Here is an 18,996-nt window from a genome sequence, read left to right on the forward strand (position 1 = left end):
ACGGGCATACAATTCACATTAAGACAAATGTCTTTTGCCATTGTGTCACATCTCACACTGTTTTATAGCGTCCCACTATGAGTGTTGCATTTTTAAGGCGGCATGTCAAGTTAAAAATAGTCCAGCTTGAGACTCTTGCATTCTGTTCCATTCTGTTGCACTCCATCTAGCTGTTTTTCCACACAAGAATATAAACGCTTGCATAAATGCTCCTCAAGGAATATGTCCAAACGGGGTCAGGTAAGCCCAAACCCAATTATATAGGTTTTCTTAAAACCAATTATTCGACTACTTGTTCAAGCAACAAGCCTAATGTTGATGCTTCTTGTAGCAGATGTGAAAAGTGTTACCAGATATCTGGATTGTTAAGCCTAACAAATAACGGTGTGAAGTTCCTTCTTGATTAATGATGTTTTTGACATTAGCCTCCTTTCATATGTGCTGTCTGGCTGCTGATGAGTTTCTGTCAGTCGCTGCTCCACAGGTGTTGGCTATCCACTGAGAGAAGTGGTGTGAAAGCGACTTCTTGTTACACAAAGTTAAATGCCACAAAATGCAGTTTTACCAGCAAGTTTAAGTCTGAGATGAATGTGTTAGACCTGCTGTACACATGGGTCCTATTCAAATCAGTGAACATTACCAAGAGGAGAGAGTTTTATGGTTGAACGAAAAACATACTATCTGTGGAAGGGAGCAACAGATAAGTGGATAGTTAACGAAGAGTTCAGAGTAAATGCACTTTCTGCTTTGCAGGTTGGCTGCATTGTTACCACGGTAGCTGTGCATTTTACCATCACCAAGGATACCATATCCATGACAACCTCTACCCATCAAAAGATTCCATTCATAGCCCATAAGAAGATGGGTGTACTGTATGCATCAAATGAAGGAAGCTGCACTTCTAACCTGCCTATAGTGAGCAACATATGGCTTCTGGAAGTAAAATTCCAGTTCATTTTCTCAAAATGTTTAATGAAAATTTAGAGGTTTAAATGACAGACCTACCAGCTCTGAGCCAAGAAGTCAATGTGTACATGTTTGATTGCTGAATTCCTACAAAAACTAGTACACTACCCATAATAGTGAGGAGAGCTAGCTTTAACAATGAGCGAAGACACTGCAACCATGAAAATGATAAACTGGTTAAAACCCACTGGCATTAAGCACTGTACATGATGTAATCAATTCAGTAAAAGCCCACTCCCATGAAGCATTGTAAATGACGTAATTGGGTGTCCTTACACTTTCCAACAACTTATATAGCCAGCTCGGCATTATTTGTATGTGCTTTAATATTTTAAAATAAACTTCAAATGTATTGTATTGTATACTTAAAGAGCACTTCGTGGATAGCGACAATCTGTATTGAGTATAGGCCTTGTTCACACAAAATAAAGAAATACTGTATGAAAAAAAAGAGTTTTAGTGTCAGTACTACATTAAACTACAATATATAATGTTGAATATATATGTATAATGCAATGGAGGTATATTTGTGGCTCCTGATGATGCAAAATTTCTAGTAGTACCAGTAAAAAGTAGCCTACATTATTTTAAATATATCTAGTCAGTGACAAGTCAGTGCAAGCATATTTGTCTAAAATAATTATCTATTTTCAGCTTCAGAATCGTAAATATTTTTTGGGAGATTCTGGTGTCACCAAGTCCAAAAGGTTTTTAACCTTTTACCATATGTCTTGGAGTAGCGCAATAATATTGTTTTGTGAGTTCAGTATCGTGATATCTATTGAATGAGGGTATCGTTACACCACTATTTTATTTATATAGTACAGTTATTTCTCAGATAGGTAATTCTCAAATGCTTCATGGGGTGCAGTTTATTGCCTCATAAAATACCAAGTTAAATTAACCAAGACTGCTGCAAATGTAAGCTCAATCGCTGCTTGGCCATTAGCAGCATGCCCTTAAAACTGTGGATACAGGAATACAATGTAGCTTCAGATCTCAAAGCTGATGGGTAGATGGATTAGTGTTACTCGGGCTACGGCATGAAGCTCTGAGAGGTCTGAGAACTCTTTCCACAGCCAAACATCCAGATTAACCACACACTCCATCGTTCCGCATTCATCCAAGCTGAATGTACTGTACATTGAGCACTGAAGCACACAGGCTGTTCTCAGGCTTACAGAGCTCCATTCTCTCTATTCTAGTTTCAGCAATACGCACTTCAAGATCTTAAAATTCAGCATAAGTTCTAAAACGCATGTACAGTCGCTTTGATGTAATGTAAGATTTAACTTTCCCCAACACTGATCACAACTATAATTACCATATCATCACTGCCATCTAACCACTTCCATCATCACATTACCACAATATAATACTATCATCAATATCATAACTGTTGCAACCATTATTATTGTCACCACTACAGTCACATCACCACCACCATTGAATCATCCTCACCAGTCATCACCACTACCATCAGCATTGTCAAATCACCATCACAACCAACACTATGCTCGTTGCTACTATCATTGGCATAATCATCATCACCACCATAATCATTACCAAGACAACCATTTTCATTTCTCACCACTAAAACCATCATCGCATATGCAAAATCACCACTATCATCAACAATACCATCCTCACATTATTATAACCACAATCATCCCCACCACCATTACCATTATCAATTAAGGCCAATTTATACTTCTGCGTCGAGGGTACGCCGTTGGCTACGCACGTAGGCGACGCCGTCGTGAGCATTTATACTTCTGCGTTCAGGTCTTGGTTGCTCTGCAGTACTGCTCCGAAACACTAGTTGGCGGCGGAGGGCATTAATGTTCTGTGTTTAGATTCATCGCGGCTAGGTTACTAGCAATGGCGAGTAAAAGAGAGTGGATCATGTTGGAGTTGGTGCTTATTGAAGTGGAAAAACAGTTAATTTTAATGAATTTACTAAAACTAAAAGGCAGAAATGAGAGAAGACGTCGAAGGAGATGGTGCGTGCGGAAATGCGTGAGATGGTATGTGCGGAAATGCGTAGGAGGAAATGCGATGCTACCAAGCCGACCAATCACAGATCTTGCGGTCCGCGTTGTCGCGACATGTGGTTACATTTTTGAGGAGGTGCGCGTCAGGCTACGACGAAGGGTACGCGGTATGGTACGCGTCTGTGCGTATGCTACGCCGTACCTGCTGCGCGCACCCTACGCAGAAGTATAAATTGGCCTTTAGTCACAACCAGTATTATCTTCACCATTACATCACTGTCACAACCATCCTAAATTCTACTATCATTGCCATAATCAGTGATATTATCACCATTACCACATAATATTAATCACTATTACCACCATCACTCCCTCACATAACCATCAAAATCATCATCACCATCACAACCAATACACATACTCATTCTCACTATAATTGGCATATATATACACGAGTACTACCAGGAGCAGCACAAACATTATAATTATAAAGAGAATCATAATGAGCAGCGTCATTGTGATTACTATCAAATCATCATCATTTTTTACACTTTACTTACCAGGTTTGAGTTGGTTGCGTTGGAATCATCCTCGGGGAAAGGGATGTAGACAGCTAAGGCCACACAGTTTGCAAAAATAGTCATCAAAATTATGATTTCAAACGGTCTGAGGAGTCAATGTTAAAGGAAATGACATCAGAGCTGGTGCATACACAAAACAAAAGGAGAATACACACAGACATACAGTACAGTGCATGTTAACTCTTAACATTGCAGACGATAGTGTCTAAGGGTCCAGATCCACTATTGTCTTTTTTCCTCCATCCAACTCTTTTTCTTTTCTTTTCCATTAATAGCACGGCTGAGCTCGTCAAAAACCTGGCCTTCATCAAGACAACGATCTTCACCACCCCCCAACCCCCAACCCTTTTCCTCCCTCTCTCTCTCTCTCTCTCTCTTTTCACTGGCCAAATTGTTTGTTTGGCTTTCAGTTCTGCTGGAAATGCAATCAAACTGTGTCATCATTTGTTACAGGAATGGATTTCTCCGAGATGGGTGTTGAGTCGCATGGCACGTGTCCTGAGGAGAAACAGATGTGTTCTTGTTTTTCTGGATGTTTCTCTTGTATCTGCCGTCTGGGCCTTGAGTTATGGCTCTCTGTGGTTAGTTCAGAATTACAGAGCCATAGACCCTGTAACCCGTTTAGATAAACATGCTTGTAGATCAGTAGTTCAGGTCCCTAAGGGAGTAAAAACAGCCCATTGTATGCAGCCCCAAACTGAATTTTATCTTTAAAGCTCTTACAATGAAATAAATAACACTTCTATATATGAAAGCTGCTTGATGGTGGATTTAGTATGAATGTGCATGACCGAATGCGTGTTTGTAGGAGGGGTCAATATGCGTGTGCATTTGTGTTTGAATGTGGGAGGGGTGAATATATTTGTGTGTGTGTGTGTGTGTGTGTGTGTGTGTACGCGTGGACCTGTTCAGCTTGTTGAGAGGAGCTGTTGGCATGGCAACAGAGCCAAAGACAGGAGAGCTAGGCTCCGGAGTCTCTGGAGATACAGATCCAGTCAAGTGTGTGCAAGACTGAAGACAAATATGGATGGGACCGGCAAAAGATTAACTTTTATAAAATATCCCACAGAAGCTAATGAGGGGAAATATTTCACTGTCTCCGCAGTTCAGCCGTTCCCTCATGCCGGTTTGTGAATTTATGAGGAAATCTTTGATGATGTGATCAGTTCTTGGCTGAAACTGTGAATGGGAGCTGGATCTCCTTTTCCTGATGAATGAAGCATTTTACTCAACCAATCAATCCTCATTAACATATTTTCCTGGTTGGGGGCCTATCGGTGTCTCTTGTGGGCCGAAATTATTACACAAAACTGTAAGAGGGGAAAAAAAGAGAAAGGGAGAGAAGAAAGGGGAAAAGGACAGGGGAACATGCTGTCCTACAGTCTCAAGTAAAAGGACAGTTGAGGGGAGAATTTAAATGACTCAAAGCTAATCTTGATTTAACCCTTTTTGGAATTTGGAGAGGGAATCATATCCAAATTACACCATTACACAAAAACACTATAAAAGCAAACCAGAAAATATTGCATTTACACCAGTAAGGTGTAATAAAGTGGCTATAATGCATCTGTAATTCTAACAAGCAGATAACAAGCAGATGCATTTACGACTGAGATCTAATTCTGAGACATTTTTCCTGAAGAGTTTATGAGCATTGTGTATTTGTAACACTGATAAAATGACACTCAAAAAAACAACAGTATCCTCTGCTACCTGCTGAAGCAATCATCATAAACCCAATGTCAATGTGAGGGGTTTTTGTCGGTCAGGGAGGAAAGTGTCTGCCAAGAATACAAATGTATAAATTAAAGATAAAACCGAACCTTCATAAGTATTGGCTGCTCTCTAATGTGACATCAGTTTGAGCATCAGTTCACTTCACCAGCTTGTCATACTCATGTGCGCTCTTTCAAACTAAATATGTGGTCAGATACAATATACACACTACTGTTCAAAGTTTGGGATCAGTACTTTCTTTAAATAGAGTAATTAATACTTTAATTTACCAAAGGATGCATTATATTGACCAAAACTCACAGGAAAGAATGTAACTGAGTCTATTTCAAATAAATGATGTTCTTTTGAACTTTCCAGTCATTAAAGAATCAACCGGATTACAGTTTCCACAAAAACATTAAGCTGCACAACATTGATAATAATAATAAGAAATATTTCTTGAGCAGCAAATCAGCATATCAGACTTATTTAAAAAGAATCATGTGACAATGATGACTGGCGTAATAATGCAGAAAATTCTGATTTGCCATCACAGGAATTTAGCACAATTTTAAAATAGAAAACAATTATAGATTGCAATGGTATTTTACAATATAACTGTTTTTACTCTATTTTTGATTAAATGAAGGCACGTCTTTCAAAACATTAAACTTTTTACCGACCCTAAACCTCTGAACAGTAGTATGTTATATCAGCAGGTCAGAGTTCAGAAAAGGATACTTCCATTCCACGATATTGATGCACGCCCTGCGGATGGGGTTTTTAAGAGTGAGGCAGAGAAGGGCTCGGGGTGGGCGTGTGGAGGCAGTGCTGGCCTGTTTCTTGGGTTTGGTGTAGTGCTGGCGTTTGCGCTGCGTGGAGCTCACGGTGGAGATCGGGGCTCCGGTGGTGCCCATCAGCTTGGCCTGCCGTGCCGCGTCGATGGCTGCCTGCCAGCTAAGGGGGGCGCCAGGGGTGGGAATGTGTTCAGGTGCAAGACCCAACACCCCACCCCCGCCCCCCACACCCTCGTCCTCATTCAGACTGGGGACCGGAGCCAACGACGGACTGGAATAGTTGGAGCCTGAAGAGGAAGAGAAGGAAACAGTGAATGAGCATTGAGCAGAAACACACACAAAAGGAACTTCTACACAAAACACTAAGTTCTGTGAAGGTCATATCCATTTTTATTTTTTATTTTATAAATTGATTTAATTGGCATCTTTTGTCATGTCTTTTAGGGTAGATTTAAAAAGGTGAAATAATAAAAATAATAATGATGATGATAATAAAATATTTGTATTTATTTACCCTTGTCCCAGACTCAAATTCATTTCATAACAAAAAAGCCCACAGCCAGAAGGACAAGCAGTTATTAAAACAGTTTGTGTGTTTGTCACATGCTGTACTTGTCCAATCTATGTTATCATCCTTGTGAATATGCAAATTAGACCATCAATCCACAAATGGCTTTACAAACGTACAGCGTAAAATCTCAAAGCCAAGGAACCCAAGATTTAATACCCTTGGTGTTTATATTTTATGTCCCCTGGGTAACCAATTTCAGCTGTGAAAAGCCAATGAAGCAACAATGATAATTGTTTTGTGGTATTCCAGTTTAATTATAATGGCCAATTAGCAACAGAGTATTCATATGATATCACACTAAACATCACACATGACAGCCCTGCAGGACTGTGTCTCATCTCCATGTAGTCCAAGAGCATACAATCTAAAGAGAACCACCATCAACCACCCACTGAAGTGTGTGTGTGTGTGCGGCGCGTGTGTAAAATGAGAGACAGAGTGAGATCTCAGCAGTAAACCACAGAACTGACAATTTCTCCCATCCTATACACTCCTTTTTCTCTCCTCCTCTCTTTGTGATAAATGGTTCAGCACTCACAGAATAAGCCAAAGTCTAGATTAGTTTGAAACACATCATATAAGAATGAGGTGAGTTAAACAAGCATTACCTAGAAGTTATTTGTAGGATTGTGCTAGAGGTGCAGAAATGACATAATTCAGCTTTAAATTAGACGTTTTTAGATAAGAGAAAGTGCTGGGTTTTGGTCATAATGATTCAGTAAAGTATATTTGAGAGCACTGAAGGGCTGTTGTCTCTTATCAGACTGTTGAAATGCAGGCAGTCAAAGAGGGCTTTTCTCAATGACATGCTGACTCTCCTAAAACGCACTCTCTAATTACCGTAGTAATGCCATGCTCTGGTTAAAAGTACTTTCAAAAGGAAGAATCTCAGTCTACTCATTCTAAAGCACCCACATTCAATTCACTCTCTTGAGAGACACTCTCACACACACTTTCAAATTGGGAAATAAGTTTGTGTTTTAACATGAGACACACGATCATGCATAAAACCATAAAAAGACAAAAAGAGCTATACACACACACACACACACAATACATATACACTTGTAAACTTGAATTCACCCAAAGAAAAGAGGACGTCAAGAAAAGAAAAAGAAAAAAAAATCACCACATTTCAAATCCCACAATCATACGATTTCAAATCTGCACCTCACTGAAAACCTTCAAAAGTATGAGCCATCAGCTCTGACAGCCACTAAAGCTGTTCGGTTTGGAATCCATATTGCTGATGGATGGATGAACTGAGATTCAATCACATTCTGCAACCGCATCCCAGACACCAGGGGATCCCCTTTTACTCTGATCTGAGATCAGTATCGGACTTCTGTCAGAGCTTTTGAATAAAGGGTGACTTTAAAAAAAGATTAACATTGTATTTTAACTAGAAGAATATAATTAATGAACACTACAATGGACACATAAAAGAGCAATATAAGCAAGGGGAAGTGATTTAACTTTTGAAACAAATAAATAATGATCTTTATATTTTAGTCATGAACATGACAATGGAATGAATGAATAAAAAAGCCTTTAGCAAATGTAATTTTTATTTACCTATATATTTTCTTACAGTATGAGCTATTTTAAATATGTAAATATACATTTATTTATTTAACATTTTGTAAGTAGCTATGCAAGTACTGGATGAGCAAAAATGACACTGAAATATAATCAGGGAGGGGGGCTAAATGAGATTGGGCAGAGGTTAATTATTATTATATATATTTATTTATTTTTTTTTGGCATTTTTGACCATATGTCATCATTTTCACTCCAGCAACTAAACACACATATCCCTCAGCATGTGTTAATCTAGTGCACTGCATGGATGAGTGCATTTTAACACCACAGTCACACACTCTTTCGCATACTGTTTATGAGTCAGCATCACCATTCATATATTCATCTCACCACACAAAAACACATACACTCGTTCACTTTCCCTCTGAGCTGTACAGTAAGAGCTTTTCTACTGTTGCATTATGGATGTCAGATGATGATTTGACCATTACTCTAAGAGAAAACAATCTTTGTCACAACAAAAAGATAAACACACCTTTTAATCACACTGTGGCATTGTTTGGAGGTGTTAACGGAGTGCTATTGGGCTGGGATTAAACTTTACCCATTGTACAGGCAAAGTATTAAACAGTACATAAAGTATCGAATGAAAAGTGTTTCTGTTTCTACATAAAAACGTCTGTGTATTTGTCAAATATTGCATCTAATCCACTTCATCTGAGATAAAGTGTGCCAACACTGCAAGCTTCGCTGTGAGAAACTAAATTAAACTTTTTCATCACATCACCATTTTCAACTCCTACCCCTCACAGATCAGTTAAATCCAGCCTCAGTTGAAGTCAAACACATCTCGTGGGATATTGTTTGGGGGTGTGGTTAAAGCTGTGATATTGTTTTGGCACAGGATGTCTGGACCATAATACAGCTTATATTTGCTGGGTTCTGCTCAATTAGCCAGTAAGGGACAATCTGTATGACATAAAAAGACTGGGATATTTAGAGGTGAGAAAATATGAAACTACAGCAGCATAAAGCAGAAAATAAGCAGGTTACCCATTTACATTACTTGTATCTAGTCAGTTTGCTGTCTTTGTCATCTCTTCAACATACCTTGGATAGAGTTTTTCTGTAAAGCATAGACACCACGTCTAAGAAACAGTAATTTTCAAATGTTAAAAACACTGAATAACATGTTTAAAAGTTTAATGTTGATTCTTCTGTAAAAGGTGACCAAATCTAAAACATGACATTTACATTTAGATTTAGATTTATTCATTTAGCTGACGCTTTTATGAAGACGCCTGAAGAAGGTCGCAAGATAAATTGATGTTGCACAGTTTTTGAGTGTGCGTCTGCTACTTTTACAAATTATCCAAAGCGACTTACAATTACTATGTATGTCAGAGGTCGCACGCCTCTGGAGCAACTAGGGGTTAAGTGTCTTGCTGAGGGACACATTGGTGTCTCACAGTGGATTCGAACCCAGGTCTCTCACACCAAAGGCATGTGTCTTATCCACTGCACCATAACCACCACATGGTTTTTTGCTTTCAAAAAAAAGAAAAGATAAAAGTATTTTTCGATGTACACCCAGGTGAAAAGGAAATATATTTAAATTGTACTTATTTTGATATACTTAATGTATTTTAAGTATACCGTATTAAATATGTATTAAATGTGCTAAATTGAAACAACTTCAAGTATATTAAGTGTACTTTAATATGTATTTAAGTTCAATTTTAAGGTAATAGTAATATATTTTATTATACTAAATTGTGCTAAAATGGAACCATTTTAAGTACATTTAATGTAATATAATAGCACTTATTTAAAGTGTATTTTAATACACTTTAAATAGACTTTAGAAATACAGCATTAGTATATTTTTAGCTTCAGATTAATGCGTTCTAAGTATATTTTAAATATAATTTCAGCTTATTAATAATGTATTAGTAGAACACTATAGGACCCACTATTAACATATTAAAAATATATTTTTCCAAAAACCATTTAATATAAAAATAATATATTTTAATGTATTAAAAATACATTTAAACATTTGAATTCAACAAAACCCAGTAAAAAAATATTTCTACAAAACACACAAACACTCTTTGAAAGATAAACTTTAATGCACTACATCAGTAAAGCATTATGAAAACTAAACAAAATACATTAACATAAAATGCATTGATTTGCAGAGGTATTAAACAGAACAAAAATAAATAAATAAATAAACTAACTGAAAGGAGTAGTTCACTTTTGAAAAAACTTTTGGTGATAATTTACTCACCCCCATGTCTTCCAAAATGTCCATGTCTTTCTTTCTTCAGTCGAAAAGAAATTAAGGTTTTTGATGAAAACATTCCAGGATTTTCTCCATATAATGGACTTCACTGGGATTTTTGTTGATCAATTTGTTGTGAAAGCATGAGAATTGGCTCAATTGCGAGAGTCTTGTGCTGAATGCTTGAGAGTTGGCAGCCCTGACAAATCTTTTTTCGAGTCAATTCATGAACCTAATGACTCGGAAAAAGATTTGTTAATTTTGATGAACGAGTTCAAATAGGAGAGTCATGAACATGCATAACAGAACAGAGCAAGGCGACCATTTGAGCTTATAAAACTTAAACTTTTTTTTTTTTTAAATGACCGATCGTTTCGCTTGATAAGACCCTTATTCATCGTCTGGAATCGTTTAAAGCCCTTTGAACAGTTTGCATAGAAACTGTCTTTTGGACCTTGAACCGTTTGGTCCCCAATGAAGTCCATTATATGGAGAAAATCCTGGAATGTTTTCATCAAAAACCTTAATTTCTTTTCAACTGAAGAAAGAATGACATGGATATCTTGGCATGGGGGCGAGTAAGCTATCAGCAAAAGGTTTTTTTTTTTTTAAAGTGAACTAATCCTTTAAGTCAAACAAAGTGAAATACAATAGCAAAAAGTAAAGTGGCCAAATCTTGAGTAAAAAGAGAAGTTCGTGACTTTTTCAGTCTGCCATAGACTCTTTTGGGGACATCAGAACCACCGAGGGAAATCTGGAAAGAATAAAAAAAACAAGCATTAGTATAAACTAGTTCATTTATAATTCTAATAAAAAGCTGTCACTTTGTTACTAAATTCAGAACACTTAATGCACAAAAAGTCAGATATAATTATTATAACAAATAGGATTTTTCTTTATCATAAAGAATTTTCTAACCATTTCTGAGGTTTCAGGAAGACACAGCTCAGATGATCTTGGGCTTGAGCTGAATGAACCTCGTTTCATGGACTCGAGGGCCTCTTTGAGAGATGATAATATCCCTGGAAGCTCTACAAGAAAAAATCAAGTTGCATGTTATACAAAGTTAGGGCAGAACAAACACTAGTTTGTGTTCTTCATATATAATTTGTCTTTTGTTTAAATGGTGAAACATATTTAATGAACCATTACTGTAACTTCCACGCTATTATTAATTATTCATTATTAATAAAGACAGAACATTCTATTGAAAGTTACAAGTTGGTGACAGCTGATAACGACTTGATTAAATGTAAAAAAGCTGAATACCACACATAAAATCATATAAATCAGTCCCTCGAGAAAAACACGATTATGTGATTGCATAATTCAATGCATAATCAGGCAAAATACATATTCATTTTTCAAATACGTGTTAATATATAATAGGTCACTTAGCTACTTAGCTGCTACATGACACACTATTGCCTTTTTTGTTGTTTTTCACCAACAAAAAGTTACAAATCAAGAGGATCAACTACTACTTACTTGACTTGACCTCATCTACTCACGGTTAGGTTTAATAAAAAAATGTCTTTGCAATGTGCAAATTCCTTGGCTAGGCTAAATATTAAATATAAAATCTCTAATTTCATTATTTAACATCATTTTAATTTCTCAGTGCAAGATATTTAATTGGTTTTGTGAAAGCTTATAGTTGGTGATTACAACTTAATTTATTTATCGAATTGACATGAAAACTGACAGCCTACTAATAATTAATTAGATTTTACTATGAATTAAATATCACAAATGTGTAAGTTTTATTAGAGTTTAAAATATATTATAATATTTAAAACACAAGAAGTTACTTAGGGACAATCAAGCCTGTTGTGTAATCACCATTAATAACCTTTTTTTTCTGCAAACACAGTGTGCAATGTTTTTATAGTTGTTTTCACTGTCTAGATCTATAACATTAAGTTGATAGACGTCAATGGATAAACGTTAACTCGCTTTAGTGTCAAATCAACAGAAACGCCAGTAATCCACAGAACATCGTCATCAACTACTGAAAATATTTTAAACTAAACCCAAAGTGAGAATAAAGCCAATTATACTAATCACTTAAACTAATAAACTTACCACCAAGAAGTAAGATATTTTCTGGCAGTATCTTGCTCTGTCCATGTCGTGGCGGCGTACCTCTGCGTTGTCCTCTTCACTGCTAAATTGTTCGCGGGAGCTGACGACCTGGTAATCTGCTCGTGTGTTCTCTTAATATTAGATCGGTGCTATCCACATAGGTCAGAGTCAGTGAAATAACAAAGCAAAATTTGGAAAATACATGATTTCTGTTGAAATATCCGAAGCTATAATGGGATACCACAGACAGTCAGTATCCGCTGTCTGCGCCCCGCCCAACATGTAAGTTCAAATGGCAGTGTGTGATTGGACAATTGCCGGCAAGCTTGTTTTGAAAAGATTAGCTCTGATTGGTCCAAATGAATGCAACTGGAAATACTAACTAACTAACGGCCACAAAAAAAGAAACAACTCTGTTAATATAAACATAACATGCTTTATAAACAGGTTTTTTATTCATTTTGGCTAAACAAATGTAAGAGTAAAGCTTTAACAAATTTATTTAGTTTTTCTAGTATGTACCTGATCTTTTATGTTGATGTGTGCAAGTACTGGTATTCACTTGTTTTGTGGAAAAGACTATTTGATTAATTAATGCAGAAGTATAGAAGTGCATTACTTGTAATTTTTAAACTTTATATATATATATATATATATATATATATAGATATAGATGTATGTCTCAGTTGTTTTTCACAATATTTTTTTAAAGCTGAAGCACATGCTACAGTATAACATAAATATTAAAAATATATTGCTCTAGTCCTATACAAGGTTAAATAAGTTATAAGGTTACAAATTGCTATACACACAAAGTAAACACAAAAAATACTTTAATTTAGCAACAAGTATGCTTTCTGTAAATACACTAAAATTTCACTAAAACTATGTTTGTTTTTAGCATATTTCTAAAAGTGTAATTAAGTGTATATTTATTTGCATTGCGTTTCTAGTAAAACATTTTTAAATACAATTAAAATATGTTTGTATTTAGCATATTTCTTAAAAATGTAATTAAATACCAATGTACTTCTAGTACACTTTTTAGAAACATATTTAAAGCATGATTGTCATTAGCATATTTATTAAAAATATAATTAAGAATACATTTATTACCAATGTACTAATAATATACTTTTTTAGAAATACATTAAAAGTATGCTTTTCTATAGTGTATTTCTTAAAAGTGTATTTAAACATATATTTATTACCAATGTAGTTCTAATATACTTTTTAGAAATACATTTAAAGTATAATTATCATTAGCATATTTATTAAAAATATAATAAAGCATACATTTATTACCAATATATTACTAATATACTTTTTATAAATACATTAAAAGTATGCTTTTCTATAGTATATTTCTTAAAAGTATAATTAAATATATATTTATTACCAATGTACTTCTAGTATACTTTTTAGAAATATACTAAAATGCAATAAAATAAATTTTTAGTACACTTTAAATAAGCATGTTGTAAATACAAATGTATTATAAACACACTATTTGTATTTCAAATATATTTTTAATACATTTAATACAACGTCTTTTTCACCTGGGCATAGCTACTGTTGAATTGGCATCAGTGGAAAAAGACACAACTTGGACAATGCTAACCAACAACATCTGACTACTTGCCCTCTGCAAGCATCTTAATTTATCCAAAGATCAATAATCATTTCAAACAATCATTAATTATCCATATATTATAGAAATTGAGATTAAGATTTTAATAGTGTGGCAGAGGGGGCACAAGTTAAGCCTTAAAACCTAGTACATTACTTCCAGAAAGATCCAAACACAGAAAGAGACATGGGACCCTGTGGACCCAAAACACCGACACACGCACGCACGCACAAACGCAACACAGTATTAATAACATCCTGTTTAAAATTCATCTGCAGAGATACAAGGCCAGCATAACCCAGATTCATAGGGAGAAAGTGTCATCTTTCTTTCTGAGGTAAGGAACGCAAGAGTGAGAGAGAGAAGAAGTGACAGAGAGCGAAACATCTGAATGGTGGCATCAACAGATCTTGTAACGCATCTTGGTGAACTAGCCTAAGTTTTCTTCATTCAGATGAGACACTTTAAACTCCGTTAGGTCAATGGGTTTATTAATATTCGCAAAATTTTAAATCATTTTAATGTGTCAGAATATTATGTGTGGAACAAAGCCCTTTAAAGTGAGGTTGAGCTGTGCATCATAAAAGTTGTGATGCCAAGTTAATGTGGCACTGAGTCATTGCTCGATGATGTCACACATGCAGTAGTGAGCTGTAAAGCATGAAATACTCACTGTTCATGACTCAGTAGGGAATTGTGGGAAATGGAGTTGATGATGTTCTGAAGCCATAAAGCTAAAATGAATATATCAGTGAGAAAAGACCTAGCTGAGAAGAAAATTAGCCAATGACAGGATAATAAAGATTAGATTCTTTTGATTTTTTGACTCTCTCACACACATACACACCCCGATGAAAGACACTGACACAAAGAGTGTTTGCTAGAGATACAGACAAAACAACAGCAGTGCTTGTGTTAGGATGCACATTCAAAAACTCTGCCATTGTGGCATGAGAAGAGTAGGCGGGGCACACTGAAGGTGTCATCCATTACCATCTGTTCAATTACATCACTGCTATCAAAGCCAGCCAATCAAATCAAGCAGCTCAGACACGCTTCACTGGTCCTTCAGCCATAGCACACGCACACACACACACCAAAACATGAACAAAACCTTAACAAAGCAGGATGCCAACACCAACATATTTACACGCCCCAGGATGTGTTCTCACATAATTAGCCGTCATTCAGCATTAACATATACACACACACCCGAGGCAACAAACACACAAAATCAAACACCTGAGACTTACACACAGATACACCTGAGACGTAGACGCATACATTCGCACACCTGAGCTCACATTTCTAAAATGCTTACGCACACTCACATCCTGACCTGAGATATTCACATTAACACACCAGAGACAGCAAAACAGTGGAGCACAGCAGCAGCAACATTATTTAGCCACTGAAAAAAAACTGACATCGTCTGTAAAATAAATAAATTAATTTATTTGGATAATATAAACAAGTTGATAAGATGGGATGGAATGGGATAATGGTGTAGAGAAAATAAATAAATAAATGGTGGTTCATAAAAATTCAGCCATAAAGTCAACAATAATAGTAACATACATTAATAAAGTAAATAGGTCAGTTTTGATTTCAAACTGACTTTAATTTATCCACTAAAATGCTGACGTCTCATTCATCTTTTTTTATCGTCAAGCTATAGATTAGAAATAATGTCCACCAACACACTAACATATAGTGAACGTTGTGTCCTAATCACGCTGCTCCACATCGCACATCAGATCTGCTTTTTGTGTGAACAGACAAATTACTTGCTTGAAATTAGTTGTGCCGTGTCTAGTTAGGTCATGTTGCAAGTAGTCCTCTTAAGGTACTGCTCGAGGCTTTCACTGAAAACTGTAACAATTATAACCTTGTATTTATTTAATTGTTCTATTTTACTGGGATGAGGTTAAACAAGGTATTTGCACTACAATGAGTCTGGTTATATAAGCAAACATATACCCTTTCTCTTTCTTTCTTTGGATTATGTTTTTATTCTTTCCATCCATTCCTGATGTCCTAAACCAATACTGCTCACAAACATTTAGACTACAGGACCAGGAGATAAGGTCACAGTCCAGTTATTTTAAGAAACAGACAACAGTCACTATGGAGTTCAAAGCATGTCTGTTTAATATTGGTCATCAACACAGACACACATGGGTAGGTGCCAGAGAGTGAGGGATTCCAGAGAGATGGCAGCGATCGTAGCTTATACTCAAACACATCTACCATGAAATTGAGAAGTAACCTACACAATGAGATTCCTATTTATTGTTATTTTGCTACGACAAAACGTATTATGCTCCTCGTATTTGTGTGTTTGGTTTTGAAGTAGAGCTAAAAGTGTGTTTCTATGAATTTCTTGAGTTACAACAATAATGTTATTCATTGTCTAATTAAACCAATGGTATTATTATTATTTTTGCTAGTTTTATCAGATGAAATTCAGAAGTCTGATTGTCAAAGTTAAAACACACCTCACATCAACATCAACAAGAGATGTAATTTAAGCTATCTACAGAGTGCACATGACTGTGGGACGAATAAAAAAAATACATGTATGAAATATTAATCACATTTAAGTCACATTTTAGTAACCACTGCCATTGTACTGCCATACTGAATAGTAGTCAGAATGCAGAAAGTGCATTGATAAAACATAAATACTGTCATTGTCATTCCATTGTTTAAAGCGTATTTACGATAGATGGCCTGTAGCTAAAAAACACAAAAATGAAAAGCAGAAGTGCCTTTAAAAACATTCCCTGAATTGACAGCATCATTTTCACACTTTTTGAATTTATTCATGCCCATCACTTACACCAAAAAGGGTCAGACTATTGTTCTTACAATGAAAATAATTCATTCTTTTGCAATTCTTTAAAAAGTTACCAGCCAACTGGCCTAGGAACTCGCGCATTTACTCGCCGAAGCCATTTTTTACTTGTATTTGGCGAGTGTTAATTTTAGAACATATCATTTTTGTTTATTTGATGCCCCATGGCTTAACAGGACTTTAAATTAACTCCTGCTTTCACAATAAAAAAAGACCCAAAAACTGGAATGGAAACTGGAAAATTGGCACTTGATCCTGAACTGAACTTGATTCCAACCCAAACCACAAATCTGCATTTGCAGACGTCTGAACGACTGCCTCATATATATTGGACACATATACATATGCCGTCATGAGGCCTTTCATACACTGAGTAAAATGTTCCATCGTGATGCAGTTTGGCCTGTTTAAATCCAACCAAAGTGCAGCTGGTTTTCATGGAATTCGATGCTTTTAGAAAGAAATTCAAGACATGAATGAGAGTCCTGGAATTCTGTACTGGAGTTTGGCCCGGGGAGGGATTCGGTAATCTCCGTTACGAAAAGAGCCTCGCAGCACAAACCTCGCAGGTCCAGATTAACGCTGCGTTTAACCCGGAGCATTAATGCTGATCTGAACAACCCCGTTTCTCTCCTAAATCCTCACACACGCATTCAGACCGACTTTATCTTCTCTTCATTTCTCTCTTTCTGTCCGTGCTTTCACCCTCGTTCTCTTAATTTATGCCTGTGTGTATAACAGCTAAATATGAACTCTCTTTAATAATGTATAACTTACTGAATTATACATAACTCATCAGACCATCTCTTCTGCTCTCTCTCTCTCTCTTCTCTCCTCTCCATCCGCCATTGCCAATATCATCTCTTCCTTTCTATCTGTTCTGTCCAACTCATTCACCCTGTCTCTTCCTGTCTTTCTCTAAACACCTTTCCCCTCTTCTGTGATGTGATGTGATGTGATGTGAAGGGTATGTGGCAATCCTTGAATTACATTTTTAAATATTTGGGTAAATTCACACAACTTTTGTTGCTCTTAAATATGCAGGCGAAACTGTGGTTACGTTCAAAACAGCAGAACACAGTTGTCATTATTGTTTAGTTATGAAAGAATATGACCATGACAATGTGACAAGCTAACATTTTCAGGATTTTGGATTTATGTGCTAAACAGGAAATATAAACAAGAAAAAAGAGGAAAGTAGCACAGGACAAAAAATTGGAAACATAAACTGAGCCCGCAACTACACTATCAGAAAAAAGGTGCATGTGGGGGAACAAAAGCTTGTCGTTGGGGCAGTACCATTAAAAGGTGGCACAAAGTTGCCCTTTATCTTGAAAATGTGCATATTACTGCATCAGACTTATAATATGTACCCATAAGGTACTACAATGAACCATTTAGGGGTAAAAAGGTACTGCCGTAGTGATAAGCGGTTGTACTCTAGAATTGTTGCAATTTATTTCTGAGAGGATACCTAAATGTGGTTTAGATTTAGAATAACAATGACATACTTAAAGAGACACAATACAGCACATCACACACATATCAGTCACTATTTGCACTATTTGACGCATTGAACTTCCAATAGTACTATTTCCTGGTCCAACTCTCTGCTGTGTTGACTAATAAGGCACTAGTCTTTCCATCATGCCATAGTGATGTATCCTTTGTGGTTTGAATAGGTCTGAATAATAATAAGAAGAAAAATGTGATCGTCATTCTACTGCATTTATTGCCGTGTGAAAGAGAAGAGAAAAAAGGCTGCAGTTCACAAGGTAAGTTATAATTCCTTTGACCCTCAATGGTGCCGCACTGCAGAAGGAAGTGATTGTGAAAAGTTGCACAGGTTCCACCTTTGTTGCTTGTTTTTGGGATCTAAAGGAGCATTTGGACATGCCCAATGTTATAGACACTATTGAATCATGCTCTCGTCCACTGTAGTATGAACAGGACGAACTGGTGACTCACAC

The 18,996-nt window shown here is 36.2% G+C and overlaps 1 protein-coding gene and 1 long non-coding RNA gene across 4 annotated transcripts in view; both read right to left on the reverse strand.

Moving 5' to 3' along the window:
* Positions 1–18,996, reverse strand: part of cacna1c (calcium voltage-gated channel subunit alpha1 C) — a 113,162-nt gene that overhangs the window by 71,633 nt on the left and 22,533 nt on the right. For all 3 annotated transcript variants that reach the window (XM_089127146.1, XM_089127144.1, XM_089127145.1), the window contains exons 2-3: positions 5,999–6,341; positions 3,521–3,626 (exon numbers count right to left, since the gene is read on the reverse strand). In XM_089127146.1, the coding sequence (XP_088983272.1) occupies positions 3,521–3,626; positions 5,999–6,341 (449 nt within the window). The remainder of the gene's footprint in view (positions 1–3,520; positions 3,627–5,998; positions 6,342–18,996) is intronic.
* LOC148965181 (uncharacterized) lies at positions 10,550–13,113 on the reverse strand. Its single transcript, XR_016150070.1, has 3 exons — positions 12,540–13,113; positions 11,373–11,485; positions 10,550–11,208 (listed from the first exon to the last, which is right to left on the reverse strand). It is a non-coding gene; the product is annotated as an uncharacterized LOC148965181 (long non-coding RNA).

This window comes from Pimephales promelas, chromosome 24, assembly GCF_988280905.1.
Source record: "Pimephales promelas chromosome 24, fPimPro1.hap1.1, whole genome shotgun sequence".
NCBI classification, from domain to species: Eukaryota; Metazoa; Chordata; class Actinopteri; order Cypriniformes; family Leuciscidae; genus Pimephales; species Pimephales promelas.